Source organism: Pristiophorus japonicus, chromosome 1 (genome assembly GCF_044704955.1).
Source record: "Pristiophorus japonicus isolate sPriJap1 chromosome 1, sPriJap1.hap1, whole genome shotgun sequence".
NCBI classification, from domain to species: Eukaryota; Metazoa; Chordata; class Chondrichthyes; family Pristiophoridae; genus Pristiophorus; species Pristiophorus japonicus.
This window is the reverse complement of record NC_091977.1, coordinates 352,393,511-352,415,471: the sequence shown is the minus strand read 5'-3', so window position 1 is coordinate 352,415,471 and position 21,961 is coordinate 352,393,511. Positions and strand designations below refer to the sequence as shown.

Below are 21,961 nucleotides of genomic sequence, written 5' to 3'. Positions count from 1 at the left end.
TCTGAAAGTCCAAATATACCACATCAACTGGTTCTCCCTTGTCCACTCTACTGGAAACATCCTCAAAAAATTCCAGAAGATTTGTCAAGCATGATTTCCCTTTCACAAATCCATGCCGACTTGGACCTATCATGTCACCTCTTTCCAAATGCACTGCTATGACATCCTTAATAATTGATTCCATCATTTTACCCACTACCGATGTCAGGCTGACCGGTCTATAATTCCCTGTTATCTCTCTCCCTCCTTTTTTAAAAAGTGGGGTTACATTGGCTACCCTCCACTCCATAGGAACTGATCCAGAGTCAATGGAATGTTGGAAAATGACTGTCAATGTATCCAATATTTCCAAGGCCACCTCCTTAAGTACTCTGGGATGCAGTCCATCAGGCCCTGGGGATTTATCGGCCTTCAATTTCCCCAACACAATTTCCCGACTAATAAGGATTTCCCTCAGTTCCTCCTCCTTACTAGACCTTCCGACCCCTTTTATATCCGGAAGGTTGTTTGTGTCCTCCTTAGTGAATACCGATCCAGGTGGTAAAGATCATAGATTTGGGAGGTGCTGTTGAAGAAGCCTTGGCGAGTTGCTGCAGTGCATCTTGTGGTTGGTACACACTGCAGCCACGGTGTGCCGGTGGTGGAGGGAATAGATGTTTAAGGTGATGGATGAGGTGCCAATCAAACTGGTTGCTTTGTCCTGGATGGTGTCGAGCTTCTTGAGTATTGTTGGAGCTGCACTCATCCAGATAAGTGGCGAATATTCCATCACATTCCTGACTTGTGCCTTGTGGATGGTGGAAAGGCTTTGGGGAGTCAGGAGGCGAGACACTCGCAGAATACCCAGCTCTGACCTGCTCTTGTTGTCACAGTATTTATGTGGCTGGTCCAGTTAAGTTTCTGGTCAATGGTAACCCCACCAGCCCCCCCCCCCCCCCCAAGGTGCTGATGGTGTGAGATTCGGTGATGGTAATGCCATTGAATGTCAAAGGGCGGTAGTTACATGCTCTCTTGTTGGATATAGTCATACTTGCCACTTACCAGCCCAAGCCTGAATGTCGTCCAGGTCTTGCTGCATGTGGGCACGGACTGCTTCGTTATCTGGAGTTGCGAATGGAGCTGAACACTGTGCAGTCATTAGCAAACATCCCCACTTCTGACCTTTATGATGGAGGGAAGGTCATTGATGAAGCACCTTAAGCATTCACTCCCTCCACCACTGGCGCACCGTGGTTGCAGTGTGTACCATCTACACTCTGCACTGCAGCAACTCGCCAAAGTTTCTTCAACAGCACCTCCCAAACCCATGACCTCTACCACCTAGAAGGACAAGGGCAGCATGCGCATGGGAACACCATCACCTCCAAGGCACACACCATCTTGACTTGGAAATGTATTGCTGTTCCTTCATTGCTGGGTCAAAATCCTGGCACTCCCTGTCTAACAGCACTATGAAAATACCTTCACCACAGGGACTGCAGCGGTTCAAGGTGGCGGCTCACCACCACCTTCTCGAGGGCAATGAGGGATGTGCAATAAATGCTGGTCTTGCCAACGACGCCCACATCCCAGGAACGAATAAAAGAAAAGATGGTTGGGCTTAGGGTACTGTGATGAGGAATTCCTGCAGTGATGTTCTGGGGCTGAGATGATTGGCCTCCAACAACCAACCACCATCTTCTTTTCTGCTATGTATGACGCCAGCCAGTGTAGAATTTTCCCCCAGATTCCCATTGACTTCAATTGTAATAGGGCTCCTTGATGTCAAGGACAGTCACACTCCTCTCGCCTCTGGAATTCAACTCTTTTGTCCATGTTTGGACCAAGGCTCTATTGAGATCTGGAGCTGAGTGGTCCTGGCGAAACTCAAACTGAGCATCATTGAGCAGGTTATTGGTGAGTAAATGCTGCATCATAGCACTGTCGACAATACCTTCCATAGAAACATATAAAATTCTGACTGGACTGGACAGGTTAGATGCAGGAAGAATGTTCCTGATGTTAGGGAAGTCCAGAACCAGGGGACACAGTCTAAGGATAAAGGTAAGCCATTTAGGACTGAGATGAGGAGAAACTTCTTCACTCAGAGAGTTGTTAACCTGTGGAATTCCCTGCCGCAGAGAGTTGTTGATGGCAGTTCATTGGATATATTCAAGAGGGAGTTAGATATGGCCCTTACGGCTAAAGAGATCAAGGGGTATGGAGAGAAAGCAGGAAAGGGATACTGAGATGAATGATCAGCCATGATCTCATTGAATGGTGCTGCAGGCTCGAAGGGCCGAATGGCCTACTCCTGCACCTATTTTCAATATTTGCTGTCGGCTGTGGCTCAGTGAGACACATCACCTCTGAGTCAGAAGGTTTTGGGTTCAAGTCCCACTCCAGGGGAAACTCTAGGCTGAAACTCCAATGCACTGTGAAGGAGTGCTGCACTGTCGGAAATGTCATCTTTTGAATGTGATGTTAAAGCGAGACCCTGTCTGCCCCCTCAGGTGGACGTAAATGATCCCATGGTACCAATTCAAAGAAGAGCAAGGGAGTTATCCCCGGTGTCCTGGCCAATATTTATCCCTCAATCAACATAATAAAAACAGATTATCTGGTCATTATCGCATAACTGTTTGTACGAGCTTGCTGTGCGCAAATAGGCTGCCGCATTTCCCACATTATAACAGTGACTATAACGCCAAAAAGTACTTAATTGTCTGTAAAGCATTTTGAGACGTCCGGTGGTCATGAAAGGCGCTATGTAACAGCAAGTCTTTTTTTTCTCTTTACGATTGAGAATAGACTGATGGGTGGTAATTGTCTGGATTGGATTTATCCTGCATTTTGTTGTCAGGACATACCCGGGCGGTTTTCCACATTGTCGGTTAAATGCCAGTGTTGTGGCTGTATTGGAACAGCTTGGCTAAAGGTGCGGCAAGTTCTGAAGCACAAATCTTCAGCCGATAGCCGGAATGTTGTCAGGACCCATAGACTTTGCTGTATCCAGTGCGCTCAGCTGTTTCTTGATATCATGGGGAATGAATTGAATGGGCTGAAGATTAGCTGCTGTAATGTTGGGGACCTCAAGAAAAGGTCGAGTAGGATCATTCATTCGGCACTTCTGGCTAAAGATGGTTGCAAAAGCTTCAGCTTTGTCTTTTGCACTTGTGTGCTGGGCTCCGCCATCATAAGAACATAAGAATTAGGAACAGGAGTAGGCCATCTAGCCCCTTGAGCCTGCTCCGCCATTCAACAAGATCACGGCTGATCTGGCCGTGGACTCAGCTCCACTTACCCGCCCGCTCCCTGTAACCCTTAATTCCCTTATTGATTAAAAATCTATCTATCTGTGATTTGAATACCTTCAATGAGCTAGCCTCAACTGCTTCCTTGGGCAGAGAATTCCACAGATTCACAACCCTCTGGGAGAAGAAATTCCTTCTCAACTCGGTTTTAAATTGGCTCCCCCGTATTTTGAGGCTGTGCCCCCTAGTTCTAGTCTCCCCGACCAATGGAAACAACCTCTCTGCCTCTATCTTGTCTATCCCTTTCATTATTTTACATGTTTCTATAAGATCACCCCTCATCCTTCTGAACTCCAACGAGTAAAGACCCAGTCTACTCAATCTATCACCATAAGGTAACCCCCTCATCTCCGGAATCAGCCTAGTGAATCGTCTCTGTACCCCCTCCAAAGCTAGTATATCCTTCCTTAAGTAAAAACTGCACGCAGTACCCCAGGTGCGGCCTCACCAATACCCTCTACAGTTGCAGCAGGACCTCCCTGCTTTTGTACTCCATCCCTCTCGCAATGAAGGCCAACATTCCATTCGCCTTCCTGATTACCTGCTGCACCTGCAAATCCAAAAAGAGTTTCATGCACAAGGACCCCAGGTCCCTCTGCACTGCAGCATGTTGTAATTTCTCCCCATTCAAATAATATTCCCTTTTACTGTTTTTTTTCCCAAGGTGGATGACCTCACACTTTCCGACATTGTATTCCATCTGCCAAACGTTAGCCCATTCGCTTAATCTATCTAAATCTCTTTGCAGCCTCTCTCTGTCCTATCCACAACCCGCTTTCCCACTAAGCGGGATGTTCATGGAGCCTTCTCCCGTTAGTTTATTATTTGTCCACCACCATTCACAACGAGATCTGGCAGGACTGCAGAGCTTTGATGTCATCCGTTGGTTGTGGGATCGCTTAGCCCTGTCTGTAGCACAATGCTCCACTGCTGAGCATGTATGTAGTCCTGTGTTGCAGCTTCACCAGGTTGGCACCTCATTTTTAGGTACACCTGGTGCTGTTGTTTCTAGTAGACCAAATGTTCACTCACTTTCCTCCCACCGATAAGCTCTTGTATTTAAACCTGGCTTGGCCTTTACCTGTCTATTGGGCCATAAAAACTTCGAAGTTCTCTGATTAAATGCGCTAAATGATGGAAAAGCCTCGGGTTTGATCTGATTTCAGCAGGATAGTAGCGGGTGTGTATGTTACAATTTGCTAATGGATCCCAAGGCTCGCAAGTGGAAACTTATCCAGGGTTCCTGCTCCTAATTTCTATTCTGTGATGCCCTGCTGGCATGTGTGGGTGTTGAATGAGGATGGGGTTGGTCTCAGCTGTGATCGCTATACCCTTCCAGTGGAGTAGCCAGAGGACACGCGTAAGATGGCTGCCAGCATGTTCAGAACCATACTATACCATAGCAGGAGTTGCTACTTTCAGAATAATATGCAGGGAAAGAAGTAAGAAAACTGTACAAGTATGTTGGTGTTGACCAGTGCATGCTATTTACAGCACTGAGTTATTAGGAGACATTTGTTTTGAATACATTTTTGTCAATATTTGTACATGACAGTAATTTAATTCCAATCAACCCAATTTAAGCATTAAGTGCAATATTCTCTAAGCAGCCACGTAGCGCTCTGGAGGTTCTGTGCAGCCAGTTAGCCGGCTGTTAAATTGGAAAAACTGCGTATGCGTGGAATTTTGAATAGGCCGCGCAGCCCAAAGAAAAATTACAGCCAACATTGATCAGGTGTATAAAGTTGTTGCTAAAAGCTTTGAATGTATTACAAAATCCTTTGTTCAGCTTTGCAAGTCCGAAATGTTTTCTACCAGTCACCTGCAGAGGCATGTGTCAGCATGTATTGCAGATGATGATTCAGTAGCAATGCTTAAGTCTCAGATTGCACCACCTAAGGATTAGTGGCTGTCAATAGGCATCTTGAGGTAATAAAACGCACTCTGTTACTCTGTACTATTGTGCAACAAATCATATGATCTTACGAAGATCATCTCCAGGGTGCCCTGTTTGTTGCAGGGCTGAAAGTGGTAAAAAATACTGAGTTAAAAATAAACGGAAAGGGATTTTAAATGTGGGTAAAGGTCACGCATGCACATCTTTTTGAGTCACTAGACAATGGCCTGGAATTTGCGGTCGGGCTGACTGCGAGCTGGCAGCATTCCCTGTCATTCCATCTTTGAAACTGGCCACAACTTCCGGATTTGGCACATGCAGAAATCCCGGCTGCGGTCTGTCATTAACAGCTCTGAAACTGGCTGCTCCGCCCCAGCACAGTGCCGGCAATCAGTGAAATCTCTCAAATCAGGGAAACTGACCAAAACTTCAGCTCTTCCGCAGTAAGTACGCTGTTAAATTCCCCACTAAAAGTTAGACCCAAAGCGATTAGATGTAACTGGGGTTTTAACAGCCTTATTACTGCTAAACAAATTAAAGGGCCTGGGAAACTCATTTTAATTTGTCCATTTTAATAAAAATTTAAAAATGTTAGTTTGTCCATCTTTATTTCAGGGTTGCCTTCTCCCCATGTGAGAGCCCCAATCTTTCTTTTGCTCTTTTTTTTTTAAAAGTTAGAATTAAGAGCTTACTCACTTCCTTGTTCGCTGTCTGAGAATTCTGCCTTTTGATTGGCTGCTTACAGCCTGATGAAGTCACAGTAGTTTGAACAAGGGGTTCCCCACTCCAATCCATTGACTTGAAGGTCAGAAAACCCAAATTTCTCGATCTGGATCGTGGGATCCTTGTGCGAAGCGTACTTCGGGGCCAACAACAAATGTCTTCGCTTTGCTGCTGACTGCAAATTCTGGGCCAATGATTGAGAGCCGAAACTCGGCTGATTGTGTTCTCTTGAACTCAGGACACTGAATTGTAACACCAACACTAGCATACTGGGTGAAATTAGGTTTCCATTTGGTTTAATGGATGATATATTACAGAGGACTTCTGTTCCCATAAGTGCTTGAGCTCATGAATGGGGATATTGAGAACACTGCCCTCAATGGTGCATTGTATTTATAATCTTGTGATTTTATTATTGAGAATTTTGATGTTTTAACTGAGTTTTTAACTTAAAGCTATTAAACATTTAGAGGGCACAGTTTAATACTTTTGTCACATCTCTGCAAAGGTGATTACTAGCTTGAAAATCTCCTAACCAAGGGTTCAATTTTAAAATTGTACGGTTATTTGCCCTGATTTTACCTGTTTCACCATGAGCCACAGAGCTTAATATGCAATATTCAGCTTGATGTCTCTATATTCACTAGACAACTTTATATTTGCTCTTGGGATGGGGCTGACATTGGCAATGTAACATTTATTGCCCTCTGTGCTTTTGTTCTGCACAACCAATTCTCAGTTTACTGTACTAGTAAATGTCTGAAATCTGAAGAGCTGTTTTGTGTACTCCCTCAGTTACAGGACTGGCTGCCTCTCTGGGAAGTGCTACCAGTATGCCCACTAATGTGCTAATTGTAGGAAAATTCTCTTCCCTGCAAGTGTCAGATTTCCCAAGCGTCCAACATTGTTTGACCTGCTGAAATGCCTATTAAGTGTCAGTGTAAGATTTTGGTTTCCTTCAGAAGCATCATCATCATAGGCAGTCGCTCGGAATCAAGGAAGACTTGCTTCCACTTCCAAAGTGAGTTCTCTGGTGGCTGAACAGTCCAATACGAGAGCCACAGACACGGTTACAGGTGGGACAGACATTTGTCAGGGGAAGGGGTGGGTGGGGCTGGTTTGCCGTGTGCTTCTACGCTGGACCTCTTCACGCTCAACGCCCTTTCGGATGCACTTTCTCCACCTCGGGCGGTCTTCGGCCAGGGTCTCCCAGGTGTCAGTGGTGATGTCGCACTTTACCAGGGAGGCTTTGACGATGTCCTTGTAACGCTTCCGCTGCCCACCTTTGGCTCGTTTACCATGGAGGAGCTCCGCATAAAGCATTTGCTTAGGGAGTTTCTTATCTGGCATGCGAACTATGTGGCCTGCTCAGCGAAGCTGATAGTGTGGTCAGTGCTTCAATACTGGGGATGTTAGCCTAGACGAGGACACTGATGTTGATGCGTCTGTCAGCCCTGGGGATTTGCAGGATCTTACGGAGACATCGCTGGTGATTTATCTCCAGCGACTTGAGGTGCCTTCTATACATCGTCCATGCCTCAGATCCATACAGGAGGGTGGGTATTACTACAGCCCTGTAGACCATGAACTTGGTGGTATGTTTGAGGGCCTGGTCTTCAAACACTCTTTTCCTCAGACGGTGCAGACTTCGGCCGTCTCACTGGAGGCGATGTTGAATCTCCGCATCAATGTCTGCCTTTGTTGATAAGAGGCTTCTGAGATATGGGAAATGGGCCGCGCCGTGAATCTTGATGATTGGAGGGCAGTGCTGTGCGGCGGTGACAGGCTGGTGGAGGACCTTTGTCTTATGGATGTTAAGGGTAAGGCCCATGCTTTCATATGCCTCAGTGAATACATTGACTATATCCTGGAGTTCAGCCTCCGAAAGTGCGCAGGCGCAGGCATCATCCGCGTACTGCAGCTCAACGACAGAGGTTGAGGTGATCTTGGACCTGGCCTGGAGGCGGTGTAGGTTAAACAGCTTCCCACTGGTTCTGTGGTTTAGTTCCACTCCAGCGGGTAGCTTGTTGATTGTGAGGTGGAGCATGGCAGCGAAGAACAGGTGGTGGATGGAGAAAGCACAGGAGATGCAACAACTGGCCGACATGCGAGGATTCTTCATTGCAGTCAAGGCCATCTACGGTCCAAACACCCAAGGCCCCACCTTACTCCTGACCAAGAACGGGGAAACACTCATCAAGGACACCGAGGCTGTCGGGGCCCGATGGAAGGAACGCTTTGAAGATCTCCTCAATCGAGACTCTGCCTTTGACTCGAGTGTTCTCGACTCCATCCCGCAGCATGCGATCTGCCACCAACTCAGTGAAACTCCAACGTTGCACGAGGTAGGCAAAGCCATAAAACAGCTCAAGAATAACCAGGCTATGGGTGCGGATGGAATCCCTGCTGAGGCGCTAAAGTATGGCGGAGAGGCGGTGTTGGCGTGGATACATGACCTCATCTCTCTCATCTGGAGGGAGGAGAGCATGCCGGGAGATCTGAGAGATGCAGTGATTGTGACCATTTTTAAGAAAGGGGACAAGTCCGACTGCGGCAACTACAAGGGAATCTCCTTGCTGTCAGCCACTGAGAATGTTGTCGCTAGAGCTCTCCTCAACCATCTTCTCCCTGTGGCCGAGGAGCTCCTCCAGGAATCACAATGCGGATTTTGTCCCCTATGGGGCACAACGGACATGATCTTTGCAGCGTGACAGCTGCAGGGAGCAGCGCCAGCCCTTATATATGGCTTCTTCGATCTTATAAAGGCCTTTGACACTGTCAACCGTGAGGGTCTATGGAGCGTCCTCCGTTTCGGATGCCCCCAAAAGTTTGTCAACATCCTTCGCCTGCTTCACGACAACATGCAGGCTGTGATCCTTACCAACGGATCCATCACAGACCCAATCCACGTCTGGACCGGGGTCAAACAGGGCTGTGTCATCATGCCAACCCTCTTAGAAGCATTAAACATTGGCCAAATTCATATTCTTTACAATATTTTCAAGGAATTGGATTCCATCCTTCAGTCTTTGTGTGCTTTTAGTAATTCTGGGTTTTTTTTTTTGGCGGGGGGGGGGGGCTACTTTTTTTTGCCAATTTTCTCCCTCCGTCCTCCCCTTCGAGTGTTGACTCTGGCCGTTTCTATGGGTACCATCCCAGTAACTCCCAAGGGCACGTCCTTCACATTTGAGCCCTGTCGGTGTGTCAGCTGGCTGTTCAATCGAAGTGTTTCACAGGCAGGCCTGACATTTTGTCCTTGCGTGACAGGAATAGCTGCTGGATAGTGAGCAGGAGACTCGGCTGTTTCTTCTCTCCCTCCCCCTCCCCCTCCCCTCCCCTCCCCAAAGCACAATGGCCAATTATAGCACCCTACAACTGTCTATCCCTGGTCAACTAACTCAATTCAGACTGCAAGAGTCTTATTTTCTAACCAACTTCTGTCTTGGGATAGAAAGGACTTTTCTCTTTCTTTGTTCCTTGTTTGCTTCTTTCCCCACCATTCAAAGACGACGATCTCAAGTTTTCATCCAATCATTCACCAAGCCAGAGAGTTTAACAGGAATATTAAACCATGGCACAAGGAGGAATTTGGCATGAGTTGTCAGATTAGTTATCCCTGAAATTCTGATCAAATGTCTTTATCTCAAACACTGATTACCGTGGACAGAAGTCCAGTTTCTGGGTTTTTTTCAAAGCAGCTTAAATAAAATTTACAACTGCTCATATAACTTTAAAAAAAATTGGTTCCAATATTTTTTTTCATGCACTATATTTGACTCTTTTTAACCAGTATGGGGGTAGGGGGGAAGCACACATGAGTGTGTGTACAAATGCGTTGGTTTCAGGTTTGTCTATAATGTCTTGGACAATGGAAAACTTGCTGGAATTTGCTGTCCATGCTCACATAATTGGTGATTTTATGTGGGTACCAGAGAGCAACTTGTGCCCAAGAATTTAACTCCTGCCTGGACAGATGCATTTTAGGAGAGGGCGGAGAACATTTGGGGAGGTGAAAAAAGGCTTTTTAAATCAATTTTAAAATCATTGAAGGGACATTTGCAGAAAATGTTAAATGAATTGGTGTTTGATTTTAATGAGCCCAATAAAAGTCCAACACCATTTATATGGTGCCTTTACCGTAGTAATATGTAGTCCCAAGGTACTTCACAGGAGCATTATCGAACACAATTTGACACTGAGCCAATAAGATATTGGGACAGATGACCAAAAGCTTGGACAACGGTAGATTTTGAGGTGTATCTTAAAAAAGGAGAGAGGTGGAGTGGTTTAGGGAGGGAATTCCAGAGCCTAGGGCCGAGGCATGGGCACCAAAGGTGGAGTGATAAAAATCAGGAGGTCGGAGTTAGAGCAGTGCAGAGATCTTGAAGGCTTGTAGGGTGGGAGCAGGCTACAGCATGGGGTGAAGCGAAGCCATGGAAGGATTTAAAAACACGATGAGAATTTTAAAATCGAGGCATTGCTTAACTGGGAGCCACTGCAAGGCAGTGAGCACTGGGGTGATGGGTGAACAGGACTTGGTGTAAGTTAGGATTTGGGCAACAGAGTTTTCGAAGAGCTCCAGTTTATGGAAGGTGGAAGATGGGAGTCTGGCCAGGAGTGCATTGGAATAGTCAAGTCTCTAGACCGTAAAAGGCATGGATGAGGGTTTCAGCAGCAGATGAGTTGAGGCAGGGGTGGAGTTGGGCGATATTCCGGTGGTGGAGTAGGCAGTCTTAATGGAGAGGATATCTGGTCGGAAGCACTTCTCTGGGTAAATACGACACCAAGGTGCGAACAGTGTGGTTCAGCCTCAGACAGTTCCCAGGGAGAGAGATGGAGTCAGTGGCTAGGGAACAGAGTTTGTGGTGGGGGCCAAAGACAATGGTGTCGGTTTTCCCAATATTTAGCTGGAGGAAATTTCTGCTCATCCAGCACTAAATGTCAGACAAGCCATGTCCATTTCAAAATATGCTTTTATGTGAATAGGCATTTATAAACGCTGGTGTTTTCAACTTAGCAGACAGTAATGATTATGTATTGATACACACTAGCCTTTATGTAATCTAGGAATGAGATGTTGCAGCACTTGGTCACAGTCACAAAGTATGTCTGTAAACTGTGTATTTGAAACACTTACACATTCACATGCAGTGGCAGAAATGGGGGGTATAATTACCTGGAATTTCCCAAATTTTACCAAGAAATTTCTGTAATAATGAAGTTCAGTCTAGAACTGATGAATAACTAAAGCAGCTTTTACCAAAACAGTCATTTTAGTATTTTTCTCCTATTGTGCTTTAATGGTTTTTGCTGTGTATTAGCTGTCCATTCAGAGTTCAGTTCCTGTTGTGTTGCTTTGACAAGCAGTTTGTGTGGTACCAGTGAAATTAATTCTCTGTTTCACCAGTCGTATTATCCTTTCCCATTATTCTGCACACAGTGGCCAACAAACACCACTTTGTGGATGGTAACCTCTTGTACCAGTTCCGCATGAACTTTCGCAGAAGGCGACGACTGGTCGAGCTGCTGAATGAGAACGTACCCTTGGTGCCTGACAGCCATGAGAGCCCTTTTTGCTTACGCAAGCAGAATTCTGACAACACCAACACCAGCTTCCTCTCGGGTAAAAATGATTTGCTCTAATTTGCTCTCTGGTTTATAGTCCTATTCAGTGTTCCACAACAAAGGCTTTCATTAATATTTTCACATCCGTTATCTGCCTTCCTTTTCATTTGGAAAGTTGGTTTAGACAGCTTAGTGTTTCACATATTAACTCTCTGATCAGTTTGCATTTTTATATTGGGTTTACAGATATAAACCTGCACTGTTGAGTTTCATTTTTTTTCACACTCCCTCCCCCCCCCCCTCTCCCTGCTCCTTCTCCCCGCTCCTCTTCTCTTCCCCCATGTCCTCGCCCCCTGCGTGCCCCCCCCCCCCCCCCATATAACCATATCTAGTCCCAAGTCTCCATTTAACTATGTAATTATTACCTACAAAAACAACTTTCTGCAACTTAATCCTTGGACTGATGAGAATTTCCAGTTTCCCTTGGCTAACTGGCTTTGTTTTCAGCTCAAGTGCTCTGAATACAATGCTCCTGTTACAAAAATAACACAACTGGAAATGGAAAGATTAGCTTCTTTACTGTTGTATTCTAAAACCTGAAACTAAAATGCACACAGCTTATTTTTAACTAACAAAAAGTAAATTCAGTGCTGCCCTTGTCACTCGTTCTCCTTTCCCTGCCTGTCCTTTTTTAAGGATTTTGTTTTAAGTTTGGGGCCTGAACAATTTAAGATTTTGTTTGCAGTTTAGTTTTTTGAGAATTGTTTTAAAGTTATTTGGTAGAAAGTACATTCTGTCACTGGCTATGTTCACCAGGAACTTTTCCAGCTGATAAAATACTGTACTGCCAACGCTTCCAAAGAATGAACTGGGCTTCTTCCTCCTAAAACAGGTGCAAGAGTTTCGTTCCAAAAGTAGGATTTGTCCTTTTTTAAAAATGTGAACTAGCATGCCAGATACAGAAGAAATGAAGTACTGTTAATTACATTGTAGAAGGCAGCTGCTTTTGGGGAGTAATGCAGACTGTAAGTGTCTGTGCCGAGGCATCCGATATCCAGTATCCGAAAACCGAAATTGTCCAAAAACTGGACATTTTACACAGAGCTGATGGAGTCGTCCGGAATTATTGTCTGAAAACAGGACATTTTTGAGGCAAAACCCGAAATCCGGCTTGGATTCAGTCGAGGATTCCAGATATCAGACAAGAAAATCAAGTCTGAAATCAGGAATCCTCGACCGAATCCGTGCCGGATTTTGGGTTTTGCCGGATTTCAGATCTCGCCGCTCAAAACCCGGCACGGATTCAGTTGAGGATTCTGGATTTCACACTACTGATTTTCTTGTCTGAAATCTGGGGTGGGAAACCCCAAAACCGGAATGGATTCGGTCCTGAGGATTCTGGATTTTGGACATTGTACCTGTACTTGTATATTGATTATGGTAATAGATCTTGTATTGGCTATAATTACCAAAAAGGTAATAAAATTGGATTTCCTTTTTGGTCACGTTCTGTTTGACTTTTGCAAAAGTGTCTGGCTTTATAATTGTCCGCCTACAGCTGCTGCTTTTGTGACCATGTATTTTAAAGATGAATATAAGAATGGTTTTCTTAGCTGCTGCTGTTCCATTCATTTAAATATACAAAAGCATTATTCTCTGTATACATGCACATTTACTTTTGAAAATACTTGTCTGTGGCGTGAGAATGGGTAGAACAGCTCATAAAGCATGAAGCAAGAAAAAAGCCATTTAACATACCAGAAATCCACTACTTCCACAGACTACAATCTGCCCCACGGTGGATTGTACACCCACCCATTTTATCACTAATGGTAATTGAACAAAGTTGCAAAACATCTGTGGGAGGTGAATCACAAAGTTTTGACAACTGTGGTCCCAGGAGCACATGGAATATTTGATATAAAAGTAATTCTCTGGCTTCCCAGCTGCCACTGACCTATGTTTAGTAACAGGCTATTGAGAGGACAGGCAGGCCTCTGCAGCTAGGATTCTAAATGCATTGAGGGGATCCCTTGCACAAGTAGACCCTTAACGCACAGCAGAATAAGCTCCCCCCCCCCCCCCCCGAATTTGAGTTCAACAAGTACGCACACCACTCTGAACTATACAGACCGAGACCCTCCACTTCAATCCTTCCTTCATTGCATGAAGATTGCTGATTTTGGAGTAGGGATGCTCCTATTATTCTTGTTGCCTCCAGGTTAAGGAAGGGGGGAAATCTGCTAGGGTTCCCATTCTTGATCACTATCCAGTGACTCCTACTGGAAAGTGAGAGTTGCTGCTGGTGCTGTGGAATTCTACCATTGTGTGGATCATTGCCTTCAGAAGAGGAAGGGAAAAATTGAGTTGCAGTCATGTTAACTTTTTAGTGTCTCCTACGTGACCAACATTCCGAGGAGGAAAGCTCGGGCATCTTTAGTCTAGACTGGAATTATTGAAGTCCTCGTGGACAAGCAGAAGAGATAACATTTTAAGTTAAAGGAAAACATTTCTCCTAACTTTCTTCCCTCTTCTCTTGATGGCATTGACTCAATGCTGGGTTATGTTTGCATGGATAACCAGTGCCCTCTGCTACCCCATCCTAGTGGTAGCCATTCTTCTTGAGCTGAGACAGTATCAGCTGGCTATTCGACTGCAAGGAACATCACTGCCAAGCCAACCACTCATTGTTCAACATCCACTAATGCGTACATCTAACCGGGATTATTGGATAGCATTCTTAGTCACAGCACTTCTTCGATAGCACCTCCAAAACCAGTGACCTCCAAGTCACATGCCATCCTGACTTGGACATATATCGCCATTCCTTCATAGTCGCTGGATCAACGTCCTCGCATTTTCCATGTGGGAGTATCTTCACCACACGGACTGGAGCAGTTAAGACAGCCCAGCACCACCACCTCGAGCGCAACTGGAGATGGGCAGTAAATGCTGGCTTTGCCAGTGATGACCACATCCAGAGAATGACTTTTTCTTGAATTCAGGAATGTGAACCCTGTATAATCTACACTCCCCAGCCCCACGTCTTGACACTATTTGAAGTGCCCCTATTGTTCCGCAGGCTGAAGTCCACAAACTTGGCATAGACTAAAATTTGAACCTGTGATCTTTTATAGACTGTGACTCAGTTACTCGGCTTCGCAATCGGGGAGCAAACTGAGTACTTTTCTGAAACTTTTGAGGATTTTATAATGTACTAAAATTGGAATGTCATTCAAGTGATAAATGTAATAATTAAAATCTATTGAAATAATGCACATTTCCAGCAATTTTTGACATTTCAACTTGGTGAAGCTCTATTGACTGAATTAACTTTTGGGCTGTTTTTATATAGTGAGTCCAACAAAGGAAATCAAGATTGTTTCCGCTGTCCGACGGTGCAGCATGAGCAGCAGTTGCGGCAGCAGTGGTTATTACAGCAGTAGTCCCACCCCCAGCAGCAGCCCCCCTGTGTTGTCCAATCCAAAGTCTGGTAAGAGCACACATCTATGTGTCAACATCAAGTTCCTGATGGTACTGTGTGGAAGGTGTCAAAGGAGTTGTAAATGACACTTTCTTTTTTGATATGCAGCTCCAGTATTTGAGTGGAATGGAGTGCGAGACATTTACTAATCATGTTGAAAGGAATAGCTTCAAATTTCTATGTATACCCGATATTATATAGTGAAACCCTGCTTAATCATCTCTTCAAATGCCCGTTCATCAATTCTTTGTATTTGATGGCATAGGTGACAATTCAGTACCACAGTTATTTCCCAGTATTTTGCTGTTTGTGAGGACTTTGCTTTAATCACTGACATCTATCAATGCTTACTGGCCCATAATGATCTCGAAGACTTTAAAAAGGAGGACAGAAGGGGTTCCTGGGGTAAGGCCAGGAATCTTTCATCAGGGATTACATTAAAGAGGACAATTGTCCAAGACACTCGTACCTCCGAGCCAAAAGAGACTTGACAACAAGTCTCGAGCACCTTTGCCGGACTGTAATTTTTTTTAATGGATTAAAAAAAAACAGCAGCATAAAACTCAACCTGGATCTTCGACGCCCCATCGATTCATTCATTCAATTAAAGAATTGGACTAAATCAGCAAAATTGTTTCCCGGGGGAAGGGTTAAAAAAAAGGTCCGCCTCAGTGAAGAGCAAAAATACAAAAGGAATTCTACCATATGACTTTAGTAATAGTTCCTATAGAGGACTAAGTTGGATCAATCTGTTTACTACAATTCTTCTAAATGTGAAACAGGTTTTCCCACTTTATATTAATGCTGGCCTTTTCACTGATTTATACAGTGGAAAGTATGGGGCCAAGTTTCGGCCTGAGTTGCTCCTGTTTTTTTGGAGCAACTGGTTTAGAATGGAGTAACTTAGAAATTGCAATTCTCAGCATTTAGTTTTCTCCAGTTAGAACAGTTTCAGTTTGGAACAGATTTTTTTTCCCAAAAGGGGGCGTGTCTGGCCACTTATGCCCGTTTTGAAAGTTTAGGCAGTAAAAACTTACTCCAAACTAACTTAGAATGGAGTAAGTGAAGATTTTTGTACGCTCAGAAAAACCTTGCCTACACTTAGAAAATCAGGCGTAGGGAATGGGGGGGAGGGGGGTTTAAAGGGAAGTTTACAAACATTAAACACTTCAGTTCTACAAATAAAGAGCCATCATCAATAATAAATGATAAATACATCAATAAATCAACCAATAAATCAATCAAAAATTAATAAAAAATAAAAAAATTTAAAATAAATCAATAAATAAGACATTTTCTACTTACCGACTACAGCACCGGGAGCCCTCCAACAGCGTGCTGGGACTGCCCCCCCCCCCCAGTGTGTCTCTATCTTTCTGTCTGTCAGTGTCTGTGTTCCTGACAGCGAGAGGAGGGGGGTGGAGGGGAGAAGGGAGGAGGAGGGGGGGGCGAGGGAGGAGAAGGGGGGGAAGGAGAGGAGGGGTGGAGGAAGGGGGGGGAGGAGAAGGGGGGGTGGAGGAAGGGGGGGGAGGAAAGGGGGGTAGGGGGGGAGGGGGTAGGGGGGAGGAGAGGAGGGGGGTGGGGGTAGGGGGGGGTGGGGGAGGAGAGGAGGGGGGGAGAGGAGGGAGGTGGGGGAGGAGAGGAGGGGGGGGAGGAAGGGGAGGGGGAGGAAGGGGGGAAGGAAGAGGAGGGGGAAGGAAGAGGAGGGGGAAGGAAGAGGAGGGGGGAGGGAGGAGGAGGGGAGAGGGAGGGGGGGAAGAGGGGAAAAGGAAGGAAGGGAGGGAGGGGGGGGGAGGCTGAACGGGCCCGGCCCCAGCACTGGAGTTAAAGGTTTGGGGGTGGGGGTGGGGTAGTTTTAGGCGCAATTTTGAGCGCGAAAAAGGGGAGTCCAGGTCGGGGCTGCGTCGTTCAACTTGGGCCCTATATCTGCATATCCCCTTCAACATTTAATGTGGAATTAAAACATTCAAACTGCCTTGATGGTTCAATGGTAAAGGTGATTATGCAGCAACTACACAGACCAGAAGGTCTCTGCCTGTTGCACAAGCACTTGATCTCAACAGTTCCCATTTGAAAAATGTTATTAATTTGCTGTTTTCTCTAATATAGTTTATTTTAATCCTTTGTTTTTCTAGTATAATTCTTCTCTTTGGCAAGCTTTCTCTTTTTGTCATAGTTTCCTCTGATGTCCCCCAAGAATATATCCATGGCCCCCTCCTATTTCTCATCTGCATTCTTCCCCCTCGGCGACATTATCCGATAATGTCCGATTCCATGAGTACGCTGATGACACCAAACTGTATCACCACCACCTCTCTTGACCCCTCAACTGTCTCTAATTTGTCTCACAGCTTGTCCGACAGCCAATAGTGGACGAGCAAAAATTTCCTGCAACTAAATATTTGGAAGACTAAAGCCATTATCTTCGGATCCAGCCATGAACTTCGTTTTTTAGCCACCTCTTTCCCTGGCAACTGTCTGAAGCTGAAAGTGACCATTCGGAACCTTGGTGTCATATGACTCCGAGATGAGCTTCTGACCACATATCCTGTCCATCATCAAAACCGCCTCTTTCCACCTCTGCAACATCGCCCGACTCTGTCTTTGCCTCAGCTCATCTGCTGAAATGCTCATCTATGCCTTTTGTTTCCTCTAGATGTGACTATTCCAATGGTCTCCTAGCTGACCTCCCATCTCGCACCCTACATAAAATTGAGCCCATCCAAAAATCTGCTGCCCACATCCTAACTTGCACCATGTCCCATTCACCTATCACCCCTGCACTAGCTGACCTACAGTTGCTCCCAGTCTGGCAACACCTCAATTTTAAAATTCTCATCCTTGTTTTGAAATGCTACCATGGCCTTGCCCCTCCCCATCTCTATAGCTTCTACTATCCCTACAAGCGTTAGATCTCTGCGTTCCTCTAATTCTGGTCTTTTGTGCATCCCCAAAGCCTTTAGCTGTCCTAGGCCCTAAGCTCTGGAATTCGATCTCTAAACCTCTCCACCTCTCCCCTTTTTTAAGATGCTCCTTAAAACCATCTGTCCTAATATCTCCTTATGTGGCTTGGTGTCCAAAATTTGTTACGGCTCCTGTGAAGCGCCTTGGGACTTAGTACTATGTTATAGGTGTGATTATAAATGCAAGTTGTATGGGCTTGGTCAATAGAAGTATTCTTGGGCACCATTAGCCTATATTTTAAAATGTATTTTTCTTATTGATAGGGAAATTGCATTTGAGATGGGTTTTTCAATTAATTCAGTTTAATATTTTGCAAAAAATCCAATGGTTAAAAAATGGCTGTTTTATCTTGCCACAGGATCTTTTTGTGTAATGGACAAGTTTCCAAGTGTTTTTTTTCAATATAATTTAAGCTGCATTACAGTAATTCAAGTACACTACTTAGCTTTGCGAAATAGTGGCAAATACGAGATGCATTTCCACTCGTAACTGTGACTAAAGAAATGTTCTAATTTTAAAACTGTAATACCTGCAGTAGCTGAAGTGAGCAGTTGCATGAATTGAAGGCTGTACTGGCTATGAATCATGGGTACCGTTTCAGAACTCTACATTGTTGGTTTCAGTGCTAAAGAGGCCGGTAACAACAGAGGAACTCCTAACCCCCGGGGCACCATATATGAAGAAGACACTTACAGTAAGTCCTGTGATTTAAATTGTATACAATGCTCCATTGTACTGCAGCCTACAATAATTAATCAATTACTATTTCAGAGCTATGAAATCTTAACTATATTACAATTGAGCAGTGTTGCATTCTTGAGATTCTGATATACATGGAACAAAAGGCCCAATTTATACTTGGGAAGCTTGTCCATGTTGAATATATTAAGGAGCCTCATCGAAGCAGAATTTGAACATTTATGTTTTGATTATGGGCCAAGACGGTCACTACATGCATTTAAAAATAAATTATTTTGGGCAAGTATCAAAGCTAGTTTAAGCAATAGGAATTTAGTGTTTTTAAGAGGCCTTTGGATGAAGATTCAATATTCCTGTTTTTTTTTAAACTTTTGCTAAATTGGCTTCTTTGCAGATTGTGGGAGATGCAGTTGGCTGGGGATTTGTTGTGCGAGGAAACAAACCGTGCCATATTCAGGCAGTGGATCCCAGTGGTCCTGCTGCTGCAGCTGGAATGAAGGTAATTTTTTCCCTGATGCACAATGAATATCGATGGCCAAATAGTGAAGTATTTCTGAGAAGCATTCAAGCTCTAAGTTCCAAGTTTGTGTTTTTTTTCGGTTCCAACTGCAACATCCAAAAAAGTACATTAGGTTCCACAAGTATAATTCTATGGTACAATTTTAACGGGGGTGCAGGAACAGAGAGACCTGGGGTTTTGGATATATGAATCTTTGAAGGTGCAGGACAAGTCAATAAAGGTTTATTTTTAAAAAAACACATGCTTACGAGATCCTTTACTGCATAAATAGAGCCTTGGAGGAGAAAAGCAAGCAAGTTATGGTAATCTTTTATAAATCGCTGATTAGGCCTTGGTTGCAGTCACTTATTTTGGACATTATCATTGCTCTTCAAAGTAAGTTTTGATTTTACTGTATTAAGATTGGAACACCTTTGCTGCAGATTGACCACATTGCAATTCTAATTCACTTTTCCGGAACTGCTTGATCATTGTCTGTAACCCTCATAATAGCAATAGCAATTGCATCGAATTTTGGAGTTTCATATACAGATAAATAATTTCTGGTCAGGATTCAAAATGTCTTCGCTTTTTGTTTGCCAATTGTGTGAATGAAATTGTTAAATAGTGTCCGTGCGAGTTGATTACTTATACAATTGTTTCTGTCTGAATTGATTGCCGTGAGAAACTTCCTTGCTTCCCACCCCCTCCCCTTCCCTTCCCTTCCCACCCCCTCCCCTTCCTTTTCCCTTTCCCTTCCCTTCCCACCCCAAGTCGCTGGAGAAATACCACCAATGATGCCTCCGCAAATCCCCTGGGAGGATAGATGCACCAATATTAGCGTCCTAGACAAGGCCAACATCCCCAGCGTTGAAGCACTGACCACACTTGATCATCACTGCTGGGCAGGCCACATAGTTCGCATGCCAGAGACCGAGACTCCCAAAGCAAGTGCTCTACTCTGAACTCCTTCATGGCAAACGAGCCAAAGGTGAACAGAGGAAACATTACAAGGGCACCCTCAAAGCCTCCCTGATAAAGTGCAACATCCCCACCGACACCTGGGAGTCCCTGGCCAAAGACCGCCCTAAGTGGAGGAAGTGCATCCGGGAGGGCGCACAGCGCCTCGAGTCTCTTCGCTGAGTGCATGCAGAAATCAAGCGCAGGCAACAGAAAGAACATGTGGCAAACCTGTCCCACCCTCCCTTACACTCAACGACTGTATGTCCCACCTGTGGCAGGGACTGTGGCTCTCGTATTGGACTGTTCAGCCACCTAAGGACTCTAAGAGTGAAAGCAAGTCTTCCTCGATTCCGAGGGACTGCCTATGATGATGATGATGATCACCGTTATAACCAGATTGTTTTTCTCAATCAAGTCCAAGCAGTCGGTTTGCCCTAATTGAATTGAAGTTGAGTCCATGTGGTTTTCTAACAGCCAAACTTGAGAAGCCCACCAAACAACTCACCTTGGCATATATGTTATATTACATTACGACATGTATAGGAACTTTTCTTTGTTCGATGTTTTGTCCAACGATCCTTTTTTTTTTCGTGGAATCTCTGAAGCTTTGCAAAGTCAAGCAAACCTGATCAATGGTGAATACCTATAAAGTAAATAGTGACCCTCCCTCCAGCTTCGCAGAGCGAGAGTGGCTCCGCAAAATGAAAAACACTTTATGCAGAATGTACAGCCCTGCCAGATGATCAAGGTTCATCGTTACAGTTCAAAGAACATTGCTTTTTATGTATTCCTCAATGCACTGTGCTCACAGTAAATCAGAAGAAATTTTTTTTCTAGCATGTAAAGTATATGTCCCTTTTTAAGGCTGCAAAATTTGATAAGTAAACAGTGGGTGAGTTTATCCAAATGGTAGTTAAAAGACGAGAGACATTCTGGCTCCAATTTTTTTCTTGAACTACTTTTGTTATTTTTGACACATGTCATGGACAGGCAATAAACACTGGGCGTCGTGTTGTTACTAATATAACTAGTAGATTTCCTGTGGCATTGCTCACAGTACAATGGTTAATGCACTGCTTTATAAAGACATATTATGCCATGTAATGCAAAATGTTCTCGACACCCAGCTGTACCTCTCCACCACCTCTCTCGGCCCTTCCATTGCTGCCTTCCCATCAGACTGCTTGTCCGACATTAATCTTGGATGAACCTCCATTTTCTCCAGCTAAACATTGCCTTCGGCTTCCACCACAAACTCTACCTTTGTAACTGACTCCGTCCCCTTCCCTGGACACTATTGTAAACTGCATCAGATGGATTGGAACCTCTGTCCTATTCGACCCCAAGCGCAATATATCCTCTCCATTACAAAGACTGCTGACTTCCACTGCCATAATATCCCCAACTGTACCCTAGCTGCAGACACCCTCGTTCATGCCTTTTATTACCTGCAGACTCCACTATTCCAATGTTGTCATGGCAAGCTTTCCACTTCCCACCATCCATAAACGTTGGCTCGTTCAAAATTCTGCCTGTATCCTGTCCCGATCACATGTTGCCTCGCTCTTTGTTGACCCACATTGATTCCTGGTGTCTCTCTGCGTCAAATTTATAATTCTCATCTTGTATCTGCTGCTTTGGGTCAGTGTTTGTTCCTTCTATACACCTCTTTGAATCACCTTGATGTTTTTCAATGTTTAAGGTGCGAACTAAATGCAAATTATTGTCATAGTAATGGGGGTTAAGGGACTAGCATGAAAAAGAATGGAACAAAAGAAAATTAGCAACCAGGCAGAAGCAAGCCAGGGACCTAATTTTTGAAGCTCCACATTGCATGGCACTATGGAGAATAGTAGTCTATCTTGAGGACTGAT

At 44.6% G+C, this 21,961-nt stretch overlaps 1 protein-coding gene across 3 annotated transcripts in view; it reads left to right on the top strand.

The window, feature by feature from the left end:
• Positions 1–21,961, top strand: part of deptor (DEP domain containing MTOR-interacting protein) — an 86,621-nt gene that overhangs the window by 48,471 nt on the left and 16,189 nt on the right. For 2 of the 3 annotated variants that reach the window (XM_070890525.1, XM_070890534.1), the window contains exons 6-9: positions 11,354–11,536; positions 14,834–14,971; positions 18,550–18,620; positions 19,020–19,124. In XM_070890525.1, the coding sequence (XP_070746626.1) occupies positions 11,354–11,536; positions 14,834–14,971; positions 18,550–18,620; positions 19,020–19,124 (497 nt within the window). The remainder of the gene's footprint in view (positions 1–11,353; positions 11,537–14,833; positions 14,972–18,549; positions 18,621–19,019; positions 19,125–21,961) is intronic. The other variant, XM_070890544.1, reaches the window with a different exon arrangement.